At 46.1% G+C, this 26,833-nt stretch overlaps 1 protein-coding gene across 1 annotated transcript; it reads right to left on the bottom strand.

Moving 5' to 3' along the window:
• Positions 1-962: 962 nt before the first annotated feature.
• On the bottom strand, positions 963-13,139 carry LOC146634742 (CST complex subunit CTC1-like). Its single transcript, XM_085343716.1, has 25 exons — positions 12,862-13,139; positions 12,544-12,628; positions 12,065-12,164; positions 11,767-11,989; positions 10,232-10,461; positions 10,026-10,155; positions 9,658-9,954; positions 9,455-9,577; positions 9,139-9,368; positions 8,880-9,024; positions 8,604-8,806; positions 8,362-8,531; positions 8,169-8,283; positions 7,618-8,023; positions 7,447-7,536; positions 6,985-7,122; positions 4,975-5,021; positions 4,735-4,820; positions 4,427-4,562; positions 4,082-4,150; positions 3,846-4,008; positions 3,588-3,643; positions 3,325-3,481; positions 1,709-1,829; positions 963-1,637 (listed from the first exon to the last, which is right to left on the bottom strand). The coding sequence occupies exons 1-25, from the start codon at positions 13,045-13,047 to the stop codon at positions 1,546-1,548; spliced, it is 3,798 nt and encodes a 1,265-aa protein (XP_085199842.1). The 5' UTR covers positions 13,048-13,139; the 3' UTR covers positions 963-1,545.
• Positions 13,140-26,833: the final 13,694 nt, after the last annotated feature.

Genomic DNA, 26,833 nt, shown 5'->3' on the forward strand with positions numbered 1-26,833 from the left:
CGCTGGGCGTTATGTTGTTGAGCCGCAGCCGTTCAGCCGGGCTTTTATATGGTTGTTGAAGAAGGCGTATTAAAGAACCACCGTGGATTACCGATACCAGCGTGGGTGTGTGTTCTTCCGACTAGCCTGCTAGGTGTTTTGCCGCCTCCTCTCAACCACGCAACACAACCCAACGTTCCAACGTGTCAGGAGCATCAGCACAGCTGAAATGCATTTTTTCTAAGCACCGCGTCTCTGTGGCTTTTAAACCCCAAAACACGCTACAACAAAAATGGGTCCACCCCAAGGATGGGGTCCCCCGGTGTAGTTTCCACTGTGAGAGACTGTGGGCTTCCTCAGAGTGAGGCTGAGAGCGGCAGGCCCAGGTGGAGTCTGACCCGTGGCCCTTCAGATAAAGCTGAAAAAGGCCAATATATGATATTAAATATAAAATATAATTAAAAAACAACATCAGAATGAACAACGAGCTGCTGTTAAGAACTCCCGACGTCCATCCAAGGCCCGATTGGTTTCTGTTTCCATGACAACAACAACCGTATGTGGAAAAGACCAAAAACTGAAGCGGTGAAAAAGTTTTGTTGCAGATTAACTATTAACTTTATGTTATTCATTGTCAGCTCGTGCCATCATTAAAGCATGTTAGAACACACATGTAGGATTTCACGAATCATCGCTCCTACATTTAATCGTATCCATAACAACGTGTGTACGTGTTCGCTTTGAAAACATCACATTCTTTATGTTGGTTGGTTTAGACGAGTGATCTCCAGGATGAATGAGGGCAGAGGCCCGTTTCATGGAGACTGTTTAAGTGTAAACCTGGATTAAAAGCCACATTTGAACACCTTCATCAGAGGCTGTGACCATGTTGAAGGACTGATGCTGACGTGCTCTGACACTCATTAGCATAGAAAACAAAGTGGTGCAAGCACAGAGCCCTGAGGAGCTCCACTGGACGGTCTGTTCACAGAACATTTAATTATTTCACTTTTATTTACATGCAAAACAGCCTCAGAGAGAACAGCTGTTTCAGAGCTGCCAGCTTTATTGGAAAGATGAACTGAAATCCTAAAATAGTCCAATTCATGACAAACTGACACGGTGAAATGTTGCAGGATTCAAATGTGTCGATGGATGAACTCTTTCAGTATAAGATGCAATAATACAAAACACATGAAGGTGAGGAGGAATTCATTTAAAGTAAGTGTGATTTAAAGAGGACTGATTCTTTCCTGGTCAGGCTGAAGCTTTCACCGTCTGACCTCTGTAAACAAACCGAAACACGTTCAGTGTTTAGTTTTACCAATTAGGTTTCATGAATCACCATCTGAGAACGTCTCCGATGTGGGCGCCACTCACAGGGATCACTTCCTGTAGAAGGGTCACATGACCTGTTAAACCCAGAGAGCTTCGTGTGACCTCTGACCCTGATCACCAGCGTCAGGGTCAGTGAAGGTGAGATACCGTGTGACAGGAGGAGGAACAATAAAGTTTTATTTGTACGAACACGTAGAACAGATGAAGTCAGAACGAAGCAGGTGGAGCTCAGTCAGGGTGGAGGTGCAGACAGGTGAGCTGAAGGGGAGGAGCCAGTCTGGTCAGGAACTCTCTGTCTCCTCGAGTGAACCTCCTCACCTCTGAAACACACACACACGACTCTGAAGGTTGCAGTCAGGGTGGTGAGGGTGGTGTGTGAGGGTGGGGTTACCTTCTGGTCTCTGGTTGGTGTGTTTCCTGCAGGTGAGGCTGAGCGGCCGAATCATGACATCACTGCTGCACAGACACAACAGGAAGTGGAGGAGGAAGTCGTCAGCGTCCCCGTCACACACCTGAGACAGACACAGAGGTTATGTCTCTGCAGACTCACGGCTCGGCCCTGTGGAAACGTCCTGCAGGACGCCTGTTTCTCTCTGTGGTGGCCCCCCCACAGCGTCCCCACCGTGCTTCACTGTGTGGACGCTGTTCTTTGGGTTGTAGCTGCATCTTCTTCTCGTTTCACCTCCTCTGACCACAGGACGTTTCAGTCTGCAGGGTCTTTTAACACAGCTCCACCTGTGGGTGGAGGGGCCCTGTGGGTTCTCCTGGTGTGACCCGAGTCCTAAATGCCTCTCGCTGCCCTGCCCCTCCCCTGTGGTCTCCACCCTCCATGTGGGAGGTGTGGCATTCACAGTCAGCCCTGATTACCCTCAGAACTACACCACCTGCTGCTTCATCAGGTCGAGTGGGTGGAGTCAGGGGCACGACCTGAGTCTCGCTGAAACACAGGGCTGTAAGGCCCCTCCCTCCTGTTCACGTGAGCCCAGCGTGGGTCCGTCACACCTACAGACTTTTAAAGGTGGAAGTGGCCTTTAAAAGTGGCTGAGTGAGCCCTCATCTGGGACTCTCCTCAGCTCTTGCTGGGACAGTGGCGCAGCTGCCCCTCTGTTGGTCTTCTATGGTCTCTTGTGTTCTGGGGGCCTCTGGATGTCTGGAGTTTTGATCTCCTCCATACCTGCTTCATGCCCTGGAGGACGGGGCTGTGGCCCCCCCACACTCCCTAGCAGATCGTTACATGGAGAAACCTTTGGAATGCAAGCATGCTGATCCACACAGGTATGCACACAGGTATGCACACGGGTGTTCACTGCTCGTAGACTTAAATTACACCTTTCTTGGCTACTACTTCGAAGCACATCTGTCCTGTGTGCTGCACAACAACATTGAATATTTAGTATTTACTGCTGTTTACACTTAGCTAGATTAATGCGATGGTGTTGTGTTTAGTATGTTGCTTTGTTTTTTTTTGTTTTTTTGCTTGTTTTCTATTTTTCTCTCAACAGGTGATCCAGGAGATTTTTATTTTTTTTCTCCCCCTTTCTCACTGTCCCTCTCCCCTTCTGTTTTTCCTTTCCTTCCTCTTTCTTTCTCCCTTTCCTATCCCTCACTGATGTCTGTCCCATCTGTAACATCTGAAAATAAAATATAATAAATAATAAAAACAAAGATCGACCAAATGGACCAATACGGCAATGCCACGAAGATCCATTTGGCAAAGTAAATCCATTGGGTATCCTTGTTGGTCTTCAGACAACAATTCTGATGGCTAAAGAACCAAATGGGCAAAAAAAAAAAAAAAAAAAAAAGGTGGAAGTGGCCACGCCCCCAAACCAGTTCAGCAGTAAGGTGTGAGCAGACGGAGCTGTTACCAGGATGCAAACAGGATGTGTCCTTTCAAAGTTAAAGCCTCATCTTAAATTTTAAAGATAAAATAAAGTTTAAAGACGACGATGAGCACGTGACTCACCTGTGACAGGTAAACATGTACACCTGACAGGTGCTACTGACCTGGCTCTGCCCACGAGGGAAGACTCTGATGTGACCTCTAACCCTGAGTGCTCTCTGAAGCCCCTCCCACTGAGCATCAGCCAATCCCAGCAGAGCAGGAACCAGAGCAGCTGAGAAGCAGACGTGAGCCTCACCTGTCCCGTCATCGATCACCAGCCTGATCGAAGAGCAGAGCCACATGGTTTGATCATGTGACTGTCACCTGACTCATCCAGGTGATTAACACGTATCAGCAGGTGAGCTCAACAGGAAGCTGCTCTTACTTTGCTTTGGACTGAAACACTGACGAGGTCGAGTGACACTGAGAGCTGCTGCAGCCCTGAGAGAGAGAGAGCAACAGGTAAACACACACACCTGAAATCGTGAGCAGTTTCCTCCAAAACGACACTTTACTTACTGCACCAACACTAACACGCCACCAACACGCTAACAACACATGAAGCACTCTGAGTACTTTCACTGCACCCGAGAAACTGACACTAAACACATCCTGTACACACTGTGTGTATTTTATGCAGTACCTGTGTGTACACGCTGCCACACAGCGAGCAGCTCCACTGCAGTTGCAGGAACAGGAAACACACCACGTGACCTTTGACCTGTCCCACAGCGCACCTCTGCTTGCTGCTCAGAGCCCACTCACCCAGGTGCATGATGGGAGCAGGAGGAGGAGGCTGGGCCGAGCTGATAGAAACCAAACAAACAAATAAACAACAGCACGACAAACACGTGAACCAGACTTTACCTGTAAACTTACCTGGTGTCTCCCAGGGAGACCACAGTTATGGAGCTGACAGGTAAGTACGTGCAGTACACACTTCCTGTCCTGAAACACACACACAGGTAAACCGCACAGGTACGTAACCATGGGCGTGACTTTGTATTGAACATTGGGGGGTCAAGATCTCTGTCTAAATAAATAAATCTGGGTACATTTCCAGATGATCAAACAACTATTTTGCTGGTAACACCTGAAACCAGTAAAGAAAACCAGCAGCCTATTGATGCAAGATGATCCAGAACTTTATTGGGGCTGACATTGTTGGAAATGAGTCCAAATAAAGAGTCCAAACTTTTATAAGCCTGTCTATGTGTGTCTCACCTGGACAGCCTCCTCTGGAAACCAGACAACAGCAGAGTGTTACCTGGCAACAGGCCAGGTGGGTAGGGGGTGTGGCTTAAGTCCAGGTACACCTGCAGACTCCTCCCAGCTTGGTCACAAAGAGTGAGACGCACACCTGCACACACACATTCAGCTAACAGTCAGACCTGAGACTCAGACCTGAAGCACTGATGCCTGCAGTTCCTCTAGTGTCCAGCAGAGGCAGCAGTGAGTCGCCTCCATAGATCCCCATGTTACAACTTCACAGCAGAAAAAGCCTGATACACAAACCACCTGTGTGTTTGTACCTGAGTGTGTGTGTCCAGAGTGGGCGGTCCTGTTGTTCACACTGATCCTTTCAGACACCACACCCTGAAAACACACCAGCTCTGAGCTGAAACACACACACACACACACACACACACACACACACACACACACACACACACACACACACACACACACACCAGTAAGAGTTTAAAGCAGGCTGCAGCTGCAGTTCCTCGGATGGCCACAGGGGGCGACTCAGTGAGGGACGAGCAGTTTACCTGCAGTCTAAGACCTCTGAGACGGACAAGACTGTGGGTGGGACGGCCTGAAAACACAGACATTAAAAATATGACGTCATTCAGGGGTAAAACCGCAAAGGATTGTGGGAACGAGTGGCAAGCGGTACTAGCGCACGCAGGCTTTCACACGTAAACAGTCACACAGTAATAAAAAGAAACACAAAAATGGCAAGAAGCTGCTGTATTATTAACTGTGTTGTATTATTAAGTCTTCTGTTGTAGTTATTACGTAATTTATCACAACATGATTGATGATGTAGGTTACAAATAAGTCTTATATTGATTTGAATTGAATTCGTTGCTATGCTGCTTTGTTCACTGTGGCTTTGCGGGCTAATGTTTGTTGTGTTTTGTAGGAAAACCAGAAACAAAATGCAGGAATGTGATCCAGACTGGCCCCTCTATCAGCCTGGGTCATACCGAGTTTAAAGCTGCTACCACAGCCAGATCTGATTGGTTAAGAGAGAGAGCGAGATCGAAACAGCCACGAAACGTCCGCATATATGTGCCCAAGGGTTGTATTGAAGCAAGCAAGTGATGAATAACTGTTTTCCAGTTTGTTGTTAGCAAAGTTTTTTTCTTTGCATTGTTGATTTGTTTTTCAGGAAGCAGCTAATAATGATGGATTTTTACAATGTTGCCTCTTTCTTGTAAGATTCTATAATAGAATGAAACAATGATGCCAGTTATAAATAAAGACAATAAATTGAATGAATTACGAAACACTCATTTTATTTACCGTAATTGTCAGGCTATAAGCCGCTACTTTTTGCACAAGCTTTGAACCCTGCGGCTTTTAGTCAGGTGCGGCTTTTCTATGGATTGTCCGTGATTGTTGTCATATCGTAAGACGATTTGTTTTGTGTGTTCCGCTGTTGTACGGCACTACGTTGCCTGGCGGAAGGATCGGGGTTCAAGAGTGGTATGTTAGTCACATGTCCGTCCGCCAGGCAACGTAGTGCCGTACGAAGTAGCGCGAAAAACAAACTTCAAAGTAGCGCTACGCATTCAGCGGGAGGCGTGGATGATGAGCGGCGATAAACTTGCAAGTTATGCCCAACTCCACCGGTGGATTCTGACAGCGTGGAAAAGTGTGAAAACATCCACGATCACCAACGGATTTTGAAGGGCTGGACTGCTGCAATATGGAGAGGAGGACACCGCCACGGCCCTTCTGAGGGTGTTCGACTCTGACACTGACAACGAGGATTTCTTTGGTTTTGAAAGTGACAACGAAGGAGAGAAGAAGAGTGGATGACGAAGCCATCCTGAGCCTGTTTGTATCCGACACTGGAGAAGAGGACTTTGGTGGTTTTAGTGCGCAGGAAGAAGAGAAAGATGGTGAATGACTGACTTTTCTTCTTGTTAAAGCTGTGTCACTGCACCTGAGCCTAAAAGGTAGTCTGAATCTATTGTTCTGGTGTGCTGTAGGCTACTGTTATGTACTACATGTGCAAATATGTACCCATAACTTGTTTTTCAAAATATTAATAAAAGTGATGTCTCCAAACAGCCATCTCTTTCCTGACAATTCCCTTTGTGCATATTCTCTTACATATGATAAGTCAACATTGAAACACCTGCGGCTTTTGGTCAGGTGCGGCTAATGTATGTACAAAACAGGATTTTCCCCTGATTTTAGCTTGTGCGGCTAATATTCAGGTGCGCTTTGTAGTCCGGGAAATACGGTATATTAGATCTGAAAATGTTGTGTAACACTACAACCTGAAACGGCAAACAGATTGTGTTGGCCTGTACAGGAGATAAAATATTTAACAACAGCTAAATAAACGGTAAATGGCCTGTATTTGTATTCTTTACTTAGTCCCGAAGGACCCCAAAGTGCCGGAAATGCTAGCGCTTAATGCAGTGTTTTGATTTGTTGCCACTTGTACCCACAATGCAATGCGTGAAAGTCACATGGTCTGTCAATCTCTAAAAAAAAGTTTAAGGGTCCTGGAGGAAGACGGGGAGCAAACCGAGTGTTACCTGTCTGCAGGTGGGCAGCAGCAGTGGGCGTGTCAGAGTGTGGAATCTCCAACCACGTCTGACTTGTAGGGTTGACTCAACGTGGAGATCCACCCCACTGCGCTCAGAAACTCCACAGCCAATCAGAACACTGGGATCCTGATTGACAGACACATGGGCCAATCAGCTGCAAGGATTCAGGTCAGATCAACTCCCCACAAACAGGAATGGTGGGAGTCATCTGCATAGCAGTAAAAATGTAAGCTGTGTTTTGATGATGCTGCCTAAGGGAAGCATGTATAATGTAAACAGAACTGGTCCAAGCACTGAACCCTGTGGAACTCCATAATTAACCTCAGTGTGTGAACAACTACAGTTAAAGCTGAAAAACGTGTTCATGTGTACTAATATCAGAGAGCAGAGACCGATGAGGCCAACCTCTGGCCACGCCCCTTAGTGACATCATCAAAGCTGGGTTGATACCTGAGTGTTAGCGGCGATGAGTCTGTAGAAACATCCAGGCTGGAGGACAGGAAACCACCGCGTACACACACCTGAGAACACCAGCACCACCTGCACACACACACACACACACACACACGTAACTGTGTATCCAGGTGAGCTCAGGTAAACACACACAGGTGCATCTCTCACCTGTCTCTCCTGCTTTTGTTCACTTTCTTTCTCTTTCATTGGCTCATTCTTTGGGTCCCGCCTCCAGCTGACCACTGGACCAATCACAGCAGCTTTCACTGAGAAGCACAGTCTCAGCCCTGCCTCCTGATCCTCTGCCTCCGCCCCTGTATTCCTCCAGGACACACCCTCCTTCTGCTCCACCCTGATCACCATGGAGACACAGGGCCAGGGGTTGCCGGAGTTGGCTTCTTCTTCTTCTCTTCTCCTCCTCTTACTCCCAGCAGTCTCTTCTTCTTCTTCTACTGTCTGCTTCCTGGCAGTGACATCCCCTCCTGGCTCCTCCCCCTTGTGTCTCAGGTGTGTCTCCATGGCAACAGATGGACTCAGGATGTGCAGGTGGTCCAGAGAGAACTGCAGGTAAACCCTGTGAATTGAACCCAGCTTTATTTAACTCATAATGTTTACAACCAGGAAGGAAGCTCACACCCTGAACCAATCAGACGCCCTCCTACATCACAGAATGGACCAATGAGCAGTCAGCATGCTGCAGGTTGTGTGTGTGTGTGTACCTGCAGTGTTTGTGTGTGATGAACCTGTCCTGGTCCAGGTGTTGGTAGGAGGGGAAATCTGATTGGAGGAATCTCTCTGTCACCATGGTGAACTGCACCACACCCACCAGACAACCTGCAGCACACACACACACACACATTAAAGAATAAAGCTGTGTGTCCCTGTGTGTGTGTCTGTGTGCGTGCATTGTACCGATCCAGGCGCTGTTAAAGACCGCCCTCTGCGCTCCCTCCTCCTCCTCGCTGCTCTCCGTCAGCACGCAGGCTGCAGCTCCCGCGGCGTCTCTGAGCTGCATCGAGTGTTTGAACTCAGACGTCTGTGACGGCAGCTCCAGCACGCCGACCAGCAGCAGGGGGCGCTGCCTGACACACAAACCGGCAAAAACCATTGGTACGTAATCACACGACTTCATGTGGGAGCTGCTGTCACCTTACCTGACAGCGTCTCCACCCCGAGGCTCGGAGGACAGAGTCCTGCAAGACCAGGACAGGAACCCGTTGATCTGGGCGGAGGTCAGGTTGGAGCCATCAGGGGGCAGCAGAGAGCTCAGAGGGGCCGAAGACCAGCAGCCAGTCTGCAGGGACTCCAGGAGCTCCGACACACCGAGGTACTGCCGGACCGCCGAGGACACGCTGTACTGCAGGGACACAGAGCACACTGAGCATGCTCCACACTCACCTGTAAGGAAGACAGGTGAGAGTGGGACCTACCTGCGTCACAGGACAGGTGTGAGGCTCGTCCAGCATCTCAGCGTAGATGTCTCTGCGTCCTCGTCCTCCAGCTCTGCTCAGAGTCTCCATCAGCCTCCAGGACAGCAAGCACACACACTGCTGCCTCCACACACCTTGGACCAGACTGAGGACCAGAACCAGGACCAGGAAACAAGCCAGAGCCAGCGGAGGACAGGAGGACAAAGGTTAGGCTCTGCTGTCTCTGACTGTGGACAGGTGGTGGTGGGTGGAGCCTCACCTGTGTGCCAGCTGCGAGCTTAGGTGACAGGTCCACAGGTAATCGGACACATCTGTGTTTCTCTGCAGCAGTAACCGTGGTAACGCCCCATCTCCCGGGCAGCGGTTGTCGGGTGGCGAGCCTCCCGCCCTGCTGAAGGCCGTCACCCTCAGGCTGGAGCGCAGGCAGGTGCAAAGCATGCTGGGAGGGAAGTCCGGGCAGGGCCGGTACAGGAAGTGGGCGTGATGCAACTGCAGGAGGAGGAGCCATCAAACTTTATTAGTCGTGGCTGCCACGAACACAAACGGGCATGATGATGTCACATCATGTGACTCACCTCCACTCTGTCTCCCGCCCTCAGCTTCCTCTTCGCCGCCGGCTGATAGGCCACGCACAGACCCACCTTCCCATCCAGCACGTAGAGCCCCGCCCCCTCACTCACAACCTCAGTCACCGTGCCCTATCACAGCAGAGGAGGCTTAGTAATCAGCACACAGGTACAAACATGTGGTAGCCAATCAGAGCTCACAGCACTCTCACCTGGTAGCTGATGACTTTGGATTGCTTTATCCTCACAGCTGATTGGTCCAGCTCCACCTCCTCATGCTCCGCCTCCTCACAGTCGTCCTCAGCAGGCTGTGACAGCAGGGACTCAGAGTGTGTGTGTTCCTGTGTGTGTTCCTGTGTGTGCGTGTAGTCGGCGTGCAGCTCGGAGCGCTTCGTCACACACAGGATGTTGTTTCCTCTCCAGCCTCGTAGCGCACACACACGTAGAGCTGTCACACACACGCTCTGCCCGACACACACACGCTGGATCCAGCTGAGCCGGCTGCTGTCCTGCACACACACACACACACACTGAGCTTCATCGTCCCTCCTCACCATCATCATCCTCAGAGAGCTGGTACCTGTACGAGCACGGGCAGCGAGCGCGACTCATCCGTCAGCGTGAAGCAAAAGAAGGTCGTTCCTGCCACGGCCAGCAGAGGGCAGACTGAGCCCACCTCTCCGAACACGCTCAGCCGCTGACCTTTGACCCTGGAGCACACACACACACATCTGTCACACACACTGCTCAGAAACTCCACTGCAGTTCAGAGGTCATGTGACCCACCTGTGCCTCAGCAGCCTGCCGGCCTCTCCGACTCCCACCGCTCCGCTTAGCTCCACCCTTCCAGGAGCAGCAGCCAATCCCTGCTCAGCACCAGGACACAACAGGACAGGGGAGCCAATCAGCTCCAAGAAGCCTGCGGCCTCTTCCTGGCCCGATGCATTGTGGGGGATGTAGTTCCAGTGAGGGAGGAAAACAGGACGATCGAGCCACAGGGGCGAGAGAGACAGGCACTGGATGAGGGAGAGAGAGAGACGCGGGTGAGAGAGTGGCGGAGTGTGTCCTGGGTGGATGCTGGAAGCCTGTACTGATGATGACAGCTTCATCAGCTCTGATCTGCAGTGATGCCGTTTGTTTTATAGCTGCAGTAGATCAGATTAGATTAGATTAGATTAGATCAGATTGGATCAGATTAGATCAGATCAGATCAGATCAGATCAGATCAGATCAGATTAGATGAGATTGGATCAGATTAGATCAGATCAGATCAGATTAGATCAGATCAGATCAGATCAGATTAGATTAGATCAAATTAAATTAGATTAGATTAGATTAGATCAGATTAGATTAGATTAGATCAGATTAGATCAGATTAGATCAAATTAGATTAGATTAGATTAGATCAGATCTAATCCAATCTAATCTAATCTGATCTGATCTAATCTAATCTGATCTAATCTAATCTGATCTAATCTCATCTGATCTAATCTGATCTAATCTAATTTGATCTAATCTAATTTGATCTAATCTAATCTAATCTAATCGAATCTGATCTGATTAGATGAAACTTTATTGATCCCTCGGCTGCGTTCCTCCAGGAAATTCGGTTTCCAACAGCCCAGCACCGACAGAAGTTACAGAAGGTGAGCAGAAATATACACATATACAAATACAGAGTATAGAAAAGGGAAGAATAGAATAAATAGCAATAAGAACACAAGGGAATTGCACATTTCAAGTACTGTGAGTCATTAATCCGTGCGGTGATGCTAGGACCACACTGAGCCTGCTGCAGCTGTCTGACTGTAATCTGTCAGGTTACTGCAGGTGATGCTATCTGTATACTTTATGTGAGGAGGAGGCTCCACATCTTTATAAAGCTCTGCTGTCATCACGTCTGTGCCAGCACAGTTACTCACTTGCTGACAGACTCTGTCTTTACATCCTTACTTATCGATCAGCTAAGTGAATCCATATAAACACAGCTCACATTTAACAAGTCCTGATGTTTCTGATTTACAGAAATGAAAGTCAGCTGTTGAGCTTGTTTGCTTGTTTCATGCTGATGTAAACATCAGCAGAGAAGCGTGTGATGACCAGACTCTATCAGCACTTGTGTCCCTGCACAGAGAATGAGCTGAATTAAAGAGGAATTCGATTTCATTCACGTTGCACATGAACACCTGCAGTTTGTTGTGACCTCGTTACCATCAGTTCTGACCAGATCCGGTTTAGTGACGCTGCTGTGAAGAAGCTCCTGAGAACTAACCAGCTGATGGACCATGGGTTAAGGTTAGGCTCCTCCCCCTCTGACTCACCTCACACGTGACGCTGCCGCTGGCGTCCGTCAGCCTGTACTCTCCGTCAGGGCCTTCTCTCAGACAGCCAATCAGCAGCAGGTTGACCCTCGGCAGCGCCCTCTGACCCGGCACGGCGAGCTCCGCCTCCCTGGCCCAGGCTCTCTGCTGATTGGTGCTCCAGGACAGGCTGCTGACGCAGGCCAGGTGCTGCTGGGAGACGAGCTGGGAGACGGACAGCAGCCTGCGGACAGACGGGAGGACAGCGGTAAGGCCAGGTCACGTGACCTGCGACAGCGATGATGTCAGCGGGCGTTACCTGTAGCTGACAGGTAAGCTGTGGGCCACACACATCTGCTGCTGGATCGCCTGCACCGCACACATGCTCAGATCGAAGAGGCTGAGGTCACCGTGGTTACCTGGGAAAACAAAGTTTAAAGGGTAAACACAAACATAAACAACTGAAGCCCCGCCCACTGAGAACACCTGAAGTGGACACCAGAGCTGGTGTGTGAACAGGTGGGACCACCTGAGGAAGCAGCTGCTCTTCATCCTCACACTCTTAGTCCTCCCTGTTCCTCACTGACAGTCGGTCACCTTCATGGCTCTGACCTTTGAACCACACTCACATCTACACACTGGACTGCTCTGATGACACCTGTGAGGGCAGGTGAGCCCTGCTTTCACTGTTTAAATAATGGTTTAAATAGTATTTGGTTTCATAAGTGAACATCGTCATTAAGGATTTAAAGTACAGCTGATTTATCAGCCAGCTGTTTCAAACAAACAGGAACTCACCTGTCTGCGAGGGGGCGGAGCTACACACCACAGGACTCAGGTGTTCAGAGATGGAGGTGAAGATGTTCTTTAACCACAGGGACTCCTAAAGAAACAAAGCAGCAGGTCGGAGGTCACAATAATAAATGTAAAACAGGCTCACATCCTTATATTCTCTTTTCTGTGTGGATTTCTGCTATAGAATTAGCTCGAAACAGTAATCGGCTGCTGCTCTGCCTTACGTCATGACGCAGACAGTCTACGTACGCAGGGCTGTGCGTGTACGTAGACTGTTATTTATCGCTCAGTTCGGGCAAACAGGGTCAGACTGGGACTCACCGCCTCGGTGCTGGGCTTGACCCGGTCCAGGAGCTCCTGCAGGGGGTCCATGTCTTCGCTCCGGGTGCCGGTTTCTCCCCCTGCTGACAAACTCCCGCTCACGGCTTTCAAACAGCTTCCGGTCCTCCTCCTGTTGATGTCCTCCCTCTGACCGTCGCCCCCGTGTTCCCGCCTCTTACCGTTCATAAAGCCGCCATGATGCCCTACCGTCCTACTTTGTTTACTTTTGTTCTGTATTTTAAACAAATCATCAAACTTATTAAACTGACTAGTCTCTGCTCACGCAGGATCTCTACTGCGCATGTGCGGAACAACTTTTCCCTACCCTGCATTTCACAATAAAAGCCCTTCACGTTCACATACACTCAGTGGTCTCCTACCTCCTTTCCTAAGCACTTTTCCTTGTTAGAAACGTTGTGAGGTGGAGTAAATGTGTTTAGATGTGATAAGAACTCAGGAAAGGAAACAGCTGTGTTTGAACTACAAGTCGATCACGTGACTCCAGCCCAGCGTGTTCTCAGCCTGATTAGTGCAGGTGAAGAACATGCTTTTATTATGAAGGGGTCAGACTTCCTGCTGAGGCTCAGGGTCATGTGACTGACAGCACCTTTTGCAGCTCACCTGACGCCACAAGGTGTTTCCTTTTCAGGAGGATGACACCGTGCGAACCTCGGGAATCTCAAACAAAAACACATTTCTGTCAAGTGGAAACTTTAAAATAAAATAAAATAATATCAAACTGAAGGTTTGTCGCTGTTTTTTGTTCACTTTTTATCCAGGCTGCAGGTGTCTCAGTGGAAAAATAGAGCGTGGCTGAGCGCACCTGTGCAGACCAGTGATACAGTTTAAGATCAGAGAATTGTAACCCCCTCTTTCATATGGCAGGTACAACAAGCCAAGTCTTCATCTAGGACCTTTGTTATTCCAAATTAACCAATTAAAGATATCGTTTAACTTCTGAAAGGATTCTTTTGGAGGAGGCAGAGGACGTGACTCAATATAAAAACTCTGCATAACCTTTCATCCTTGTTCAGGAATAGGACGGAGGAGGATTTTGAATCATTTATAGCCAGAAAATCGTCTAAATAGCTCCATTTGTAGCATTAATTTTGCAACTTTGCGAACAGACAGCCTAGTCTAGGGCCTAGGGCCAATCTCTGCTCTTGATCTCCTAACTGGAAACCAAATAGTACAGCTCTCATTGTAAGTGTCATCACCAGAGGTTCCATAGTCAGAATAAATAGCATTGGAGATAACGGGCACCCCTGATGAGTGGAACGCTCCAATGTGACGGGTTTAGAAACTATTGTTTGTTACAAAAGTTGAACCCATCTGAGAAAATGATTTCCAGATCCATATCTTGGGAGAAGGTTAAATAAATCTGACCAGTCTATTCTGTCCGAAGCCTGACGAGCGTCCAGTGATAATAAAGCTGCATCGTTAGCATCACATCTCTCATGAATTATATGAGAACCCTTCTTATATTGTGAAACCCTTGATGCTTTGGTACAAAGTGAATCAAATGTGGGATCCAAGGCTCTGATCTTCATGCTAAACATTTAAAGTATTTTAGTGTCAACCCCCGTCAGACTCTAAATGATGAGTGTTCTGCAGGTTTAGCAGGTTTCTCAGTACTCACTGCCTGTCTCACAGTGGGTGGAGAGCCTCCGTGTGATATGCCTCTACATACATGTTAAAAAGTGGAATTATTCTTTCTTCTGGGAAGGTTTTGTAAAGTCAGAAAGCCATCTGGCCCAGGTGCCTTACCACACAGCAAATCCAACATGTCCAAATGAAGACTGTCAGATTTGATTTCAGCTCTTTTAAAGTCTCTTTATAAGTTAATTTAACTCTTATTGGAGAGTTGGAACGTTAACTCTGACTTAGTGTTAAATACCAAATCTGTCTGGAGTTGATCATTCAACACTTATTCATGCTAACTAGGTGTTAAGAGTTTATATACTAACCCCCACAGAGGATTTTAGTTTAACTACATAAGAGTTATCTTCTAATTCATTCTGTGAATTTTACTGTTCTGAATTTCTAGAAATTCCTTTGGAAATAAACATTATTGCAAAGAGGACTGCATCAGCTGAGGCAACATGGTGTCCTGTGAGCTCAATTTCCTTTTAATCAGAAAAGGTCAGACACAACAAAAGCAAAGCATCAAACAAAGGAAAAATAAAGACAAGTCAAATGTCCAGCCAAAGGATTTATGGGAGACTCCATCAGGGATGGATCGAGTCAACCGGAGCCACAGCTGGACTGGCCAGAGTGGCAACAAGCTCATCAGACCTCTGTGTTGGGAAGGTTTGGGGAGTGTCTGTGATGATAAAGCCACGACTCTGAAGGCGACTGCAGAGTTTGGTGCAAGATGTTGCGTCCTTGCAAAACTCCTGCAGCTCCGAGACGCTCCAGAGTCGACCTTCCCTGGAAAACAGCTTCTGGGAGGCTTTAGCTCTGGAAGCTTCTTGCTCCCTCTCCTGTGCTGTGCCGTGTTTCAGGCACACTCCGCTCAGGTGATTCCAAATGAACAGCTGGGGCTTGTTGCACAGCAGGCAGTACACAATGTTTTTCTCCATGTTGTTTGGACTGCAAATACAAAGAGAGAGACAAACTCTGCACATCACTTTATAGCACCAGTAGCGTGTCTCGGTATGATGCAAAGCTAGCTATGTCGCTACACTGGACACAGAGCAGTACCTACTTTAAAACTGAACCTTTGTTGATCCTCTGCTGTTTCTCCAAAGCACACAATGTTCTGCACAAAGACATTTAACTTTAGCACATGTATAAAACATGCACGCACACGAGCAGTTCGTTCAGCTAAAAGAAACGCTTCATAGAAACCATTTCTACAAGCAAAGAAAACAAGCCATGACTAAAACAGCAGTTACGTAAATGAGCAGAAGTTGCTAAACAAACAAAACTGAACCAGAAAGTCTCCAGACATCATGTAACCACTGTTTGACAAACGGTCCTACTGTAGGATGATGTTACAGTGATGTCTGACAAACCATCCCACTTAACCGAAGCTGCAAATTCGATAGTTTTGTGCCAAAAGCAGATGGCGTTTTCACTTTAAAATGAACAAACATTCACAAAGGCTTAAAACAATATAGTATCCAAGTCAATAACATGCTAATACTTCCAAGTATGAACACAGAGTAGCGTTAAATCACCCGGTGTTCCAGATTAACTGGTGACGGTGGAACAGATGGTGGATTTTTTAATATTTTGTTGTTAACAGCAACAAGACTGGCGGAGTGTGTCTGAGGGAACCTCACAAATGTCACAGCAACACACTGCAGTGGAACCCCGACTTACGAAATTAATCTGTTCCCGACGGTTTTTTGTAAATCGAAGCAGCCATCGCGCCTTTTGAGTGCTTAGATGCTGGCTGGAGACGGAGTTCTTGGTGGCGGAGGTGGTGGAGGCTGAAGAAAGCATACGTATGCATGCATACATACAGCACCACCACGGGGGAAACTGGCATAACATTAAGGTGTAAAGTTGTTGATTTTTTAATTCAAAGATTAATCAGGCTTTAAACATCAGGAGGTAGTGCAACAGACACTGAAGTGCACATTAAAGACCAGAGAGAACATTATTTTTATTAACAAAAAGTTTTAATCCACCAACAGCCCTGACAAAAAAGAAAGGCAACAAAAAACAATTCAGACATTTTTACACAATTAGTAACACTTCAGCTTTCTTTGTAATGTCTGCTTGTATTTTAAGAAGTATCGCATTTGGGTAAAAACATTACCAATAACTCAAAATTAGAGGAATAAGTGTATATATGTGTCAGCTGTATGCATGCATACATATGCTGCATGTACATGACGTTCTAAACATTAAAACTAAAACTTTTTTAAACTTAGATAATTAAAAAAAAAATCTATTTTATCATTTATTTTTACATTTTTTGTGCATTTTTATGTTTTTGAACTAATCACTACTGCTACTTTCATCGCTTTTCGCCCTCTAAGGCACACTTTCACCTGAAGGTTGACTTGTTGCTGGCCTCTTTGTGAAAAATCTATCCAACGACGTCTGTCTCTGTCTACTTTTCAAAATGGATCTGAAGTGGGAGATGTCAACAAAATGCTCTATAGCATGAGCGGTAAAGTTCTTTTCAGGGTGATTGTCCTTGATATCGGCCGATGGTATGACGGCCTCCTCCTCCTCCTCGCTGAATTGTTGCTGTACTGATGAGTGCAGCATCGCCTCCAACTCTTGCAGCTCTGCCGTTGACAGCTCCTCTCGATGTTCATGCACAAGGTCGTTTATATCCTCCTCGTCAACCTGCAGTCCCAGGGCGGTGCCGAGATTTACGATCTCCTCAACCTTGACTTCAGGTTGAGGTTCCCCCTCAAAGCCTTCAAAATCTCGAGGGGCAACAGCATCAGACCACAGCTTCCTCCAAGCAGAATTTAGCGTTCGACGACTCACCTCCCGCCATGCCAAAGAAATCAACTTGAGGCATGCAGCGATGTCGAAATGATATTTCCAAAACTCCCTGAGGCTGAGCTGCGTACTCTCTGTTATGTCCGAACACCGTTTGAACATGTGTTTCGTGTACAGTCTCTTTAAATTAGAGGTCACTTGCTGGTCCATGGGCTGGAGGAGAGGGGTCGTGTTGGGAGGGAGGAAGAGAACCTTGATGAACGAGAACTCCTCCAGGATATCGTCCTCGAGGCCAGAGGGGTGGGCGTTATCGATGATCAGAGGGCACTTCATGGGGAGCTCGTTCTCCTCGAGGAACTTCTTGACAGCAGGGCCAAAGACCAAGTTGACCCATTCGACAAAGAACTGTCGGGTCACCCAGGCCTTGGGGTTGGACCTCCACATAACCTCGAGCCTCTCCTTTAAAGTTTTTGTGTTTCTTGAAGGCACGCGGATTTTCTGAGTGGTACACTAGGAGTGGCTTGACCTTACAGTCCCACTGGCATTAGCACACAGGGCGAGGGTGAGACGGTCCTTCATGGGCTTGTGGCCTGGCATCTTTATTTCCTCCGCGGTGATGTACGTACGCCGCGGCATCTTTTTTCAGAAGAGGCCAGTCTCGTCACAGTTGAATACCTGCTGGGGGATGTAGCCTTCTTGATTTATAAGTTCCTCAAATTTTTTAACAAATTCTTCGGCAGCCTTGTGATTGGAACTTGCTGCCTCGCCGTGACGCACAACGGAGTGGTTGCCAGTCCTCTTCTTGAACCGATAAAACCACCCATGCGATGCCCTGAACTCTGGGGAGGTTAGGGGTGCCTCCTGCGAGGACGTCGATGCCGTTGGCTGCTCATCGGAAGCTGCCTTACTTACTAAATCATTATAAATTGAGGACGCCTTCTTGCAAATGACAGTCTCTGTGGGGGTATTGCCAGTCTCTCCCTTGTCTTTAATCCAAACAAGGAGAAGCCTTTCCATCTCGTCGTGTATGGGGGTCCTCCTTTTGGACATGATGGTGGTGCCCTTTGAAGGTTTACCTGCTTTCATGACTTCTTTTTGTTTTAGAATTGTTCCTATGGTCGAAGGATTTCGGCCATACTCGCGTGCAATAGCACAAAGTTTCACACCTCGCTCATATTTATCAATAATTTCTCTCTTTGTTTTCATCGAGAGTACTTTACGCTAGGGCTGGGTTTTTATAATCGATTCATCGATTAAAATCGATTCTGGCTTGGATAACGTAAAATCGATTCATTAAAATCCTGAATCGATTTTTAATATAAATTTATTTTGCCCGAAATGCCAGAATCTCAGGTGACATCTCACAAAATTTCAACAACCACCAAACAGTAAATGAGAGCAGGTACAGGGACTCTGCACATAGACTTAAACACACAGCGCGACCCGCGGATCAGAATCAGTTAGATGGCGCCTTTCTCACGGTCGGGGCTGAAAGCCGACAGCTCGCTGATTCTGATCTGTCGGCGGGTCGGCGCTTTGTGTTCACGCCCTTTATGCGCTGATTCTAAAGCTGTTAGTTTGATGTCTCTCCAAACAATATTGACCGAACCAGCAGCAAAAGAAGATCCAAACGCTTCACATAAACATCGTCATGAATTCACTTTTACTGTTTTGCTTCCATCGCGATGCGCAGCTAGCTCTCTCTCTCTCTCTCTATACTTCAGGAACAGTTTCCCTTTCTTCATTATTCGCTTGCTTGTTACGCACAAGTCTACTGTTGCTTACAGGCTGTCGGCCGCTGTTTTTTTCCCTTTTACATTCTTCCGAAAAGAAAACCTCATTTCTGCCGTTCAATACTGAACAAATTTAAACTTTTTAAAATTATGCAAAATGCAAAATGCTGTGTCTGTAATAAAACCGCTGTAACGTCAGAGGTAATGTTCATATGTTGATTAATGGTTTTCTTTCGTTTTTGATGTACTGCAGAATATTTTTATAAAATCCCAGAACAGGAAAATCACTTTCATGTTTTTCTGTGTTTTATCCTCAGCTACTTTGACACAAAGGCCTCTGCTGTGACGCTCACACCTGTGATAAAGTGTGTCAGCTTCCTTTTTATTGATACAAAAATATGTAAATGTACTGATCTGAATTATATTTCTGACTGTCAAAATTTCCCAGATTTAAATCAAATCGAATTAAATCGAATCGATTCGGGACCTTGTGAATCGGAATTGAATCGATTCTAGAAATCAGTGACGATACCCAGCCCTACTTTACGCTTCATTTTGCTAGCTGCGTGGTTCAAGTGGAACAGCGAAGCGCAGGTGTCGCTACCCGATCCGTACCGGAAACCCGATCGGTACCCCGCATGCGCGAAAGGTGTCTACTTCCGGTCGAAGCATTTTACGATAGTTACAGGTCAGAGTATCTGTTAAGATGTTAAGAATAACAAGTAAAATGTTTCCGATAATGAAACATTTAATATAATGTAGACAAAAATAAGAAAATTAAAAGATAGTGACGGATCGGGACTCCCGATCCTTACTGTGCATGTGCAAAGTCAGACCGTACAAATCGGTTCTACCCGATCCGTACCGCGCATGTGCAGGGGTTTTCTTCTTCTTCTGTTCCTTTAATGGCAGTGTACTCCCCAGTGTACGAGGATACCGCCACCTGCTGACTGAGCGAATGAACCCTATTGTAAACTGAATTAGCGTCATTACAAACGTGTGTTACATTTGATTTAGTGATAATCGAGTGTGTTTATGCTTGTCTGTGTGGAGAGGATTGTTGGGAAAGTGATGATAATGTCTGCTATCACTGTCAATTGCCAGTAAACACTTCATCTGGCTGCTGAATCTTCACGTGACATATTATAAAGTCTGTATTATTAACTCTGTCATTAGGCACCATTCTTCTTATTTTACAGCGCTGTTGTTCAATCGGGGAACGCCTTCTGTTGAGGAGAAAAGCAAAAATTTGTTGCGGATACGGATTATTCATTGTTTAAATGTCCTGGTAGTCGAAAAGGAGGCAGAGCTGCTGAGAAATGCTAGGAGCTAACTGGGCGCTAACCGTATCATTCAAATATATTGAATGTCGCAATGTTGGCAAAGAGAGGAAGTGACGTAAGATTTGCGCATGCGGGGTACCGATCGGGTTTCCGGTACGGATCGGGTAGTGACAGCAAGTACGGAAGCCAAGGGGTTGTCACATGATTTGGAAGGCACTGTGGGCATTGAAGGCTCAGCCAATCAGAGCCAGCGGATTTCGTTACGCGGGCATTTTGCCGTAACACGGGCAGAAGTATTGCCGTTCAGTGCCTTCGTAACTTGAACTTTTCGTAAGTCGGGGCTCCACTGTATTCTGCATTAGCCAAGTCGCTAGCATTAGCATCCATCAACCTGCAGCCTAAAGCCACAGTGTACACACAATGACCCGCATCCTTTACCGAGATGTGCGAATGACCGAACAACAGCCTGTACTGTGAGGTGCGCCGTGCACATTCATTGTAATGTTTACTAACCTGAGGCAGTGAAGCTGCTGTCAGCCTGGGTAACAAGTAGACGAAAACACAATAATCTTCTGTAAACCGTGAACACAAACGACACACATGCTGTGCTGGCGTTAGCTTCACAACAGGAAGTTCTTTCTGTGAAATTCTTCTTCTGCGCCCCAAAACACTGCTCGGTACCACCATCGCGCTCTGCGCCCTCTAGGGTCCGGATGTAGAATTGCATTTAATGCCTGAAACTCACAATCCAACAGGTTTCTGCAACGTTTTTAAATCACTGTAACGTTTGAACCGTTCGCTCAATTGAAACTAATCCAATTGTTTCTGAAAGCAGAGACTCTGTGCTTTCTCTGCATTTATCTTTAGCGTGAATATGCATGCACAGTTTGTTCACCTGATAGAAAAAGTCACATATAAAATTACCCGATACTTGAAAAAACACCAAAGTTAGCAGGTTTACTCTCGCTGTAGTTTCTCCGTAGCGTTACATTCACCTGGAAGTATGTCGGTTCTCAGTCATCCAGCTCAGCATAGTGTAAGGAGCTGCTGATGGAGAGTCCCACATTTAGCCATATGGGAGAGTCCCCAAGAGGGTCATGGACCCCTAATCATCCTCTACCTAATCATATGAACCGAGGTGTGAAGATAACAAAGCCAGCAGACAGGGTGGCACCTTTGTCTCTCATGCACGAAGAGAGACGCCTCTGAAAAGGCCTCCAGGCCTCTTTAAGTGCAGTCACACCTGACAAAAAGGGATCTTAAAACTGGATTATAGATGTTCAACGATGGTCGTTCACACAGCACAAAAGCATTGCACATCTGCCTTTCACGAGCTGCCGTCTTCCAGCAAAAAGCATTTACAATTCCTCATCAGCCGTCAAAGGGTTTCCTACAGCTCGCCTCCTGCCTCTGCACAGCCAGGGAGCTTCTAACGACCTCTGACCTCCTGTAGTTTGGAGTTATCAAAGTAACCCATGACAGTAATGTTTATGCTGAGAGATGGGCTTAATATGATGGAATAAAAATCAGGTCTGATTTTATAGAAATGCTGTTGAATGCATTAGCTTTAAAATAAGTGAGGAATGTGCTTTTCTATCTCCAGTGCACCCAGGAGGCATTTCTGCTGCACACAAAGGTAACTGAATGTCATTTCTTCTTTTCAGGGTGGAAATGTGTCCAGACTAACATGGACCCACGGGCCCCACCCTTGGGATTTATGAGGAACAGGGAAAATGATCGGGAGAGAAGCAACAGACTGACTGAAAGAACTGGAACGAGCTCGTATAGAATCAGCTAAACAATATTGTGGATGAACAAATAGAAGCTTAAACACCTCAGACAAAACTATTATAAAACGGCCCCAAAGCTAAAGAATAACAGCACGGAAACTGTGCAAACAGTTAGAAACATTAAAAATCCACCTGCTTATTGCTGCAAACCCAAAGATACAGAAGAATCCTTTTGGTCCTCCTTCATCACTTCCCTGCTCCTCCTCTGCCTCACCTCGTGCTCTCATCCTGGGTTTGCATTGAAAGTATCCCCACCTAATCCCTTATCTATGTAATGCTGAGCTTGCTAAACCTTTTTTATACTTTTTGTTTTATTGGTGACTCCAGAACTCGTGCAGCTGTTAGTGATCACAGCAAGTTTCCCAACCCCAGTTTTAGTTTCCACTCACCCTTTATTTACAGACAGACATCAGTAACATTGTCAGCTCTGTCTTGCCTGTTGATGGTCTTGTTTTCACATTTTGGGGTTAATCCTTTTAAATAAACTATAAAAACAATCCATGTGTCAGAGCCTCGTTTGTGCTGATTAGAGTCAAGTTTCTTTATTTGTCACATGCACAGTTATACAAATACAACACGCAGTGAAATCTATCCTGACACGCTCCTGCACTGTGAAGGGGACAGAAGAACATGATGTTATATACATTAAGTATAGCAAATATACTTTGATGTATATATTATATACACTGTAGGTGTTGGAGCTGTTATCGATGAAACACTGTCCTTCTCCCTGCCCTCTCTCTTCATGAGATCCTCCACCGATGGGCCAAAGTCGGCTGTCATTCCCAGAATGGTCCAGGTCTCTATCTTACAATGAAACACAGACCGATCTCTGCTTCCTCCTCTGCCTCCTTCATCCCCTCTGAGGATCCAGAAAAGGCTTCAAAGACTCTACTCCCTGTCAAAATTAGGGCTTAAAAAGTTTTCTCCCCCAATAAAGATTAAACCATAAGCTGGGAGGGCTGGGTTTGTTTGCTCTCACTGGTCTGATCGAGCATCCCTGACGTTTCACACTGGTTACCAGTTCTTCAGAGGGAAAAACACAGGTGGGAACAGGAGAGAAACAAGGCACAAGATAAACAGCTCCCCACGGGGTCACATGGGACTATTTCACACATGGTGTGTTCAAAAGCACATCATTAACCACGTACATTCTAAACCCTAACCAGCTTCACAACATCATTCACACTATATGAGGGTTAGTGTTGAGGAAAAGACTGCAGAAGCTGGTAATCCACAAGTGCACGGTGCTTCAGGAGACAGGTGGTCAGGAGCTGCTGAAAAGAAAGCTCACCATGGTAGGGACAGTGAGGAAGAACAAGCCTGAACTTCCCCCTCAGCTGGTATCAACCAGAGGAAGGACTCTCATCCAAATGTGCTTTCACTGACACACACACTCTTGTGTCATAAGTTCCCAAGAAGAATAGAAATGTCATCCTGACATCTTGTCGTCCTACACAAAGACGCCGCTGTCAGCACCACAGAGGACAGGAAGCCTCTGATGATCCAGGACTACAACAAGAACAAAGGAGGCGCTGAGAGCCTTGATAAGGTTTCATCCATCATACATTTTATTTTTATTTATGTGAATCATAGCATTTTTTATTGTTATATATAATATATATAATTATATATATTATTTATTATATTATATATATATAGATTCAATATTGTTCCTAATCTCTTATTTATTGTTCTTGTTATTACAGCTTAATGGTACAAACACCTGCAAGTGAATGACAGCACGCACGCACACACACACACACACACACACACACACACACACACACACACACACACACACACACACACACACACACACAGGCACAAATTAATTCTTAATTAATTAAGTAAGTAAGTAAAAGACAGCAAAGGAGTCGACCAAAAAGTCCACAGGGAACTTCTCCTGGTTTGGCAGCTTGTTGCTCTGAGCTGCTGCTGCTGGCTTTCTGCTGAGCTTCACGTCTGAACTGAGCAACCATCTCAGAGATGAAGGTGTTGACCCTCAGCTGAGGTCCAGTGTAGAAAGTCTCTTTACACATGGGACACTGACAGCTCTGACTCATGTCCCAGTGCTGACTGATGCAGGTTTTGCAGAAGTTGTGTCCACATGGTGTAGAGACTGGATCAGTGAACACAAGCTCCTCAGACTACTGACGCTTGTTTCTCTCTTTGTAAAAATGAAATTTAAAGTGAATTTTGAATCAAATGTTTCTCTTCTTTCTCCCTCAGAGTGCAGACATGTCTGCTGCCAGCAATCTGCGATCTGAAGATCAGTTTCTGTGCTCCATCTGTCTGGATGGAGAGAAAAGCGTCTGGACTTCTTTGAGTTTCTTTTCATCACAGAAGCTTCTTCACCTCATCCTCAACACGGACAGAACCAAGGAATGAATACTGCACTTTTGGAAGAACCCCTGATAACACAACACTGAATATGCCACAGTCAGACTGATGGCAAACAAAAACACAGAACACTTAAAATAAACACTGCACTACTTCACCTCATTTTGAATGTACGATCGATTCACTGACTAATGTGCAACATACTCACAACAGACTTCTGTAACAGGTCCGTGAAAAATGTGCAATACTATAAGAGAACTACAAACAGTTTTTCCCCTTGTATATAGAAAATATTGCCATTGCCCCATTCCTGACTTTATTTCTATCCTTCTGCTTCTTCTGTCTTTATATTGTTATAGTATTATATTGTTATGTTGTTAGAGTGTGTGCAGTTTATTAAAGTGCAATTCGAAAATGTTTTTTGAAATGAAGACTTAAAAAGCGTTTTAAAAACCAGTTTATTAAATTGGAATTCAAAAATGAATTTACAAATACAGATTTTATTCTACAATTCATTAATTAAGTACAGAATTTCTTTATTTCGGTGCGCGTGGCTCTTGTGGTCCTCCATACGGCTGGACGGCGTCAACACGTTAACGAGCTAACTGCGCTAACGCACTAGTTCCCACCAGGGGCGATTCTAGGATCAGAGCTTTGGGGGTGCTGAGCACCCAGAGAGCTGCCCATCCAGGCAAGATAAACTTTACTCATCACGATGAGACGTCCTCCCCGTCTCTGTCAGTCCCTGCATCCTTAAATGTCTCCAGTTGTCCCGAGTTCCCTCTGTTCCTCATCGTCTGTTGTCTTCATCTCCATTTTCAGTCATAATAATTTTACCATCTCTGTGCAAGTCTGCAAATTTCTTTATTAAATCGTAAGATTCTTAAATGCACCAAGTCTCTCTGTGCCTGAGTCCTCGTCACAAAACATGACATCACTGCTTTGTACATTTTAACACAATTGAATCCCACATTTGTGAAAGAAAAGCAAAACACTTTTTTTAAAGTCTGTAACAAAACCATCAAATCTGATAAAGGTTATTTAAATGCTGCTAAAGAAGAATGGATTGGAATTTAAATAAATATCCTAACCTTAATTACTGCGGGAGAATAATGAGTGATGCTCACAGTGAGTAAAAAGTAAACTGAGGGCATTTTTTGGACAGAGATTCACTTTTAATGTGTTTGTATAATACAATACAGATATATGAAAAAAGACTCCGAGTCCTTGAAATGTGCAAAATATTATTAATACGTTAGAAAACCTGAGACACCTTGGCCTATGGTATGAAAAGATGTTTACTGCAGATACTTCTATGGCTCTGCAGATCTTTTCTTTTCTTTTATCCTATGTCGCCTCAGCTTGAGGTTGGTAAATCTGTCTATCACATTTTGGTGGTCAAGTCTCTCAAGCATCTCTTTCTCAACTGACATCACAGCCAGGTGCTGGAGTCAGCTTTGACCCATGGTCCTTCTCAGCCAGGTATGGAGCTGACTCACGCAGCTACTCAGCTACAGCTGCTAACTGGGTTTGTTAGGGCAACCTGAATAACAGTTTTCAGTGTGGGGAAGATCTGATTATCCAGAAGATTGCACAATGTTAACATATCTGGGATGGCACCAGCCTCACTCTTGAGCTTCAAAACGTTTTTGGCAACCGTGACTTCCTCTGACTGAAGCTCAACATGGTAATGCAGTGCCAGGGCTGACAGCCCAGTTTGTTTAGCAGACTCGGTATAGCAGCTTTAATATAGGGAGAACACAACTTCCAGATTGTATGAGTAAACTTAGTTGGGGTTTTTTCTTTGCCAGTTTAACAGTTTCTGTTGTGCCTGTCACTGTTTCCTGTCTGTTTTCTTACCTGGTTCTTCCTGACCTTGTACTTTCTCCTCATGTTCTCCTCTTTCCTCTCTCCCTCTTTGGACTGACAATCAAACACAAATAGGTTGTATTCAATTAGATTAAAAAAAGTATTATTAAGATCACTAATAAAAAAAGTCCTCTCTCAGTTTACTTTCAACCAAAAGGCAAATAACCAAAGCAGGAAGGCGGCCGGGCCGGATGGAGTGCTGGGCCGGGTGCTAAAAGACTGTGCTGCGGACCTGGCGGACGTCTTCACCTCTATATATAACACCTCGTTGTCCTGTTCACTGATACCATCATGTTTCAAAGCAGCAACCATCGTTCCCATCCCAAAACAGTCAAATGTCACATGTCTGAACGATTTCAGACCTGTGGCACTCACCCCCATTCCCGCCAAATGCCTGGAGAGACTGGTCATTAAACACATCAGAGCTGCTTTTCCACCATCCCTGGACTCGCACCAGTTTGCATACAGGGAGAACCGGTCAACCGAGGATGCGATCGCCACAGTGCTGCACACATTACTGAAGCACTTGGAACACAGGAACACC

This window comes from Diplotaxodon limnothrissa, linkage group LG3, assembly GCF_057381915.1.
Source record: "Diplotaxodon limnothrissa isolate DT_005_m linkage group LG3, D_limnothrissa_male_GT1.1, whole genome shotgun sequence".
NCBI lineage: Eukaryota > Metazoa > Chordata > Actinopteri > Cichliformes > Cichlidae > Diplotaxodon > Diplotaxodon limnothrissa.

What these genes read in the sequence shown, in the direction of transcription:
- LOC146634742 (XM_085343716.1), bottom strand. Translation starts at nt 13,047, where the DNA reads ATGAACGGTAAGAGGCGGGAACACGGGGGCGACGGTCAGAGGGAGGAC. An exon ending in TCAAGCCCAGCACCGAGGCG is followed by an intron (nt 12,629 to 12,861) that starts GTGAGTCCCAGT and finishes TTGTTTCTTTAG; the next exon opens with GAGTCCCTGTGGTTAAAGAA. An exon ending in CTTTAACAGCGCCTGGATCG is followed by an intron (nt 8,284 to 8,361) that starts GTACAATGCACG and finishes TGTGTGCTGCAG; the next exon opens with GTTGTCTGGTGGGTGTGGTG.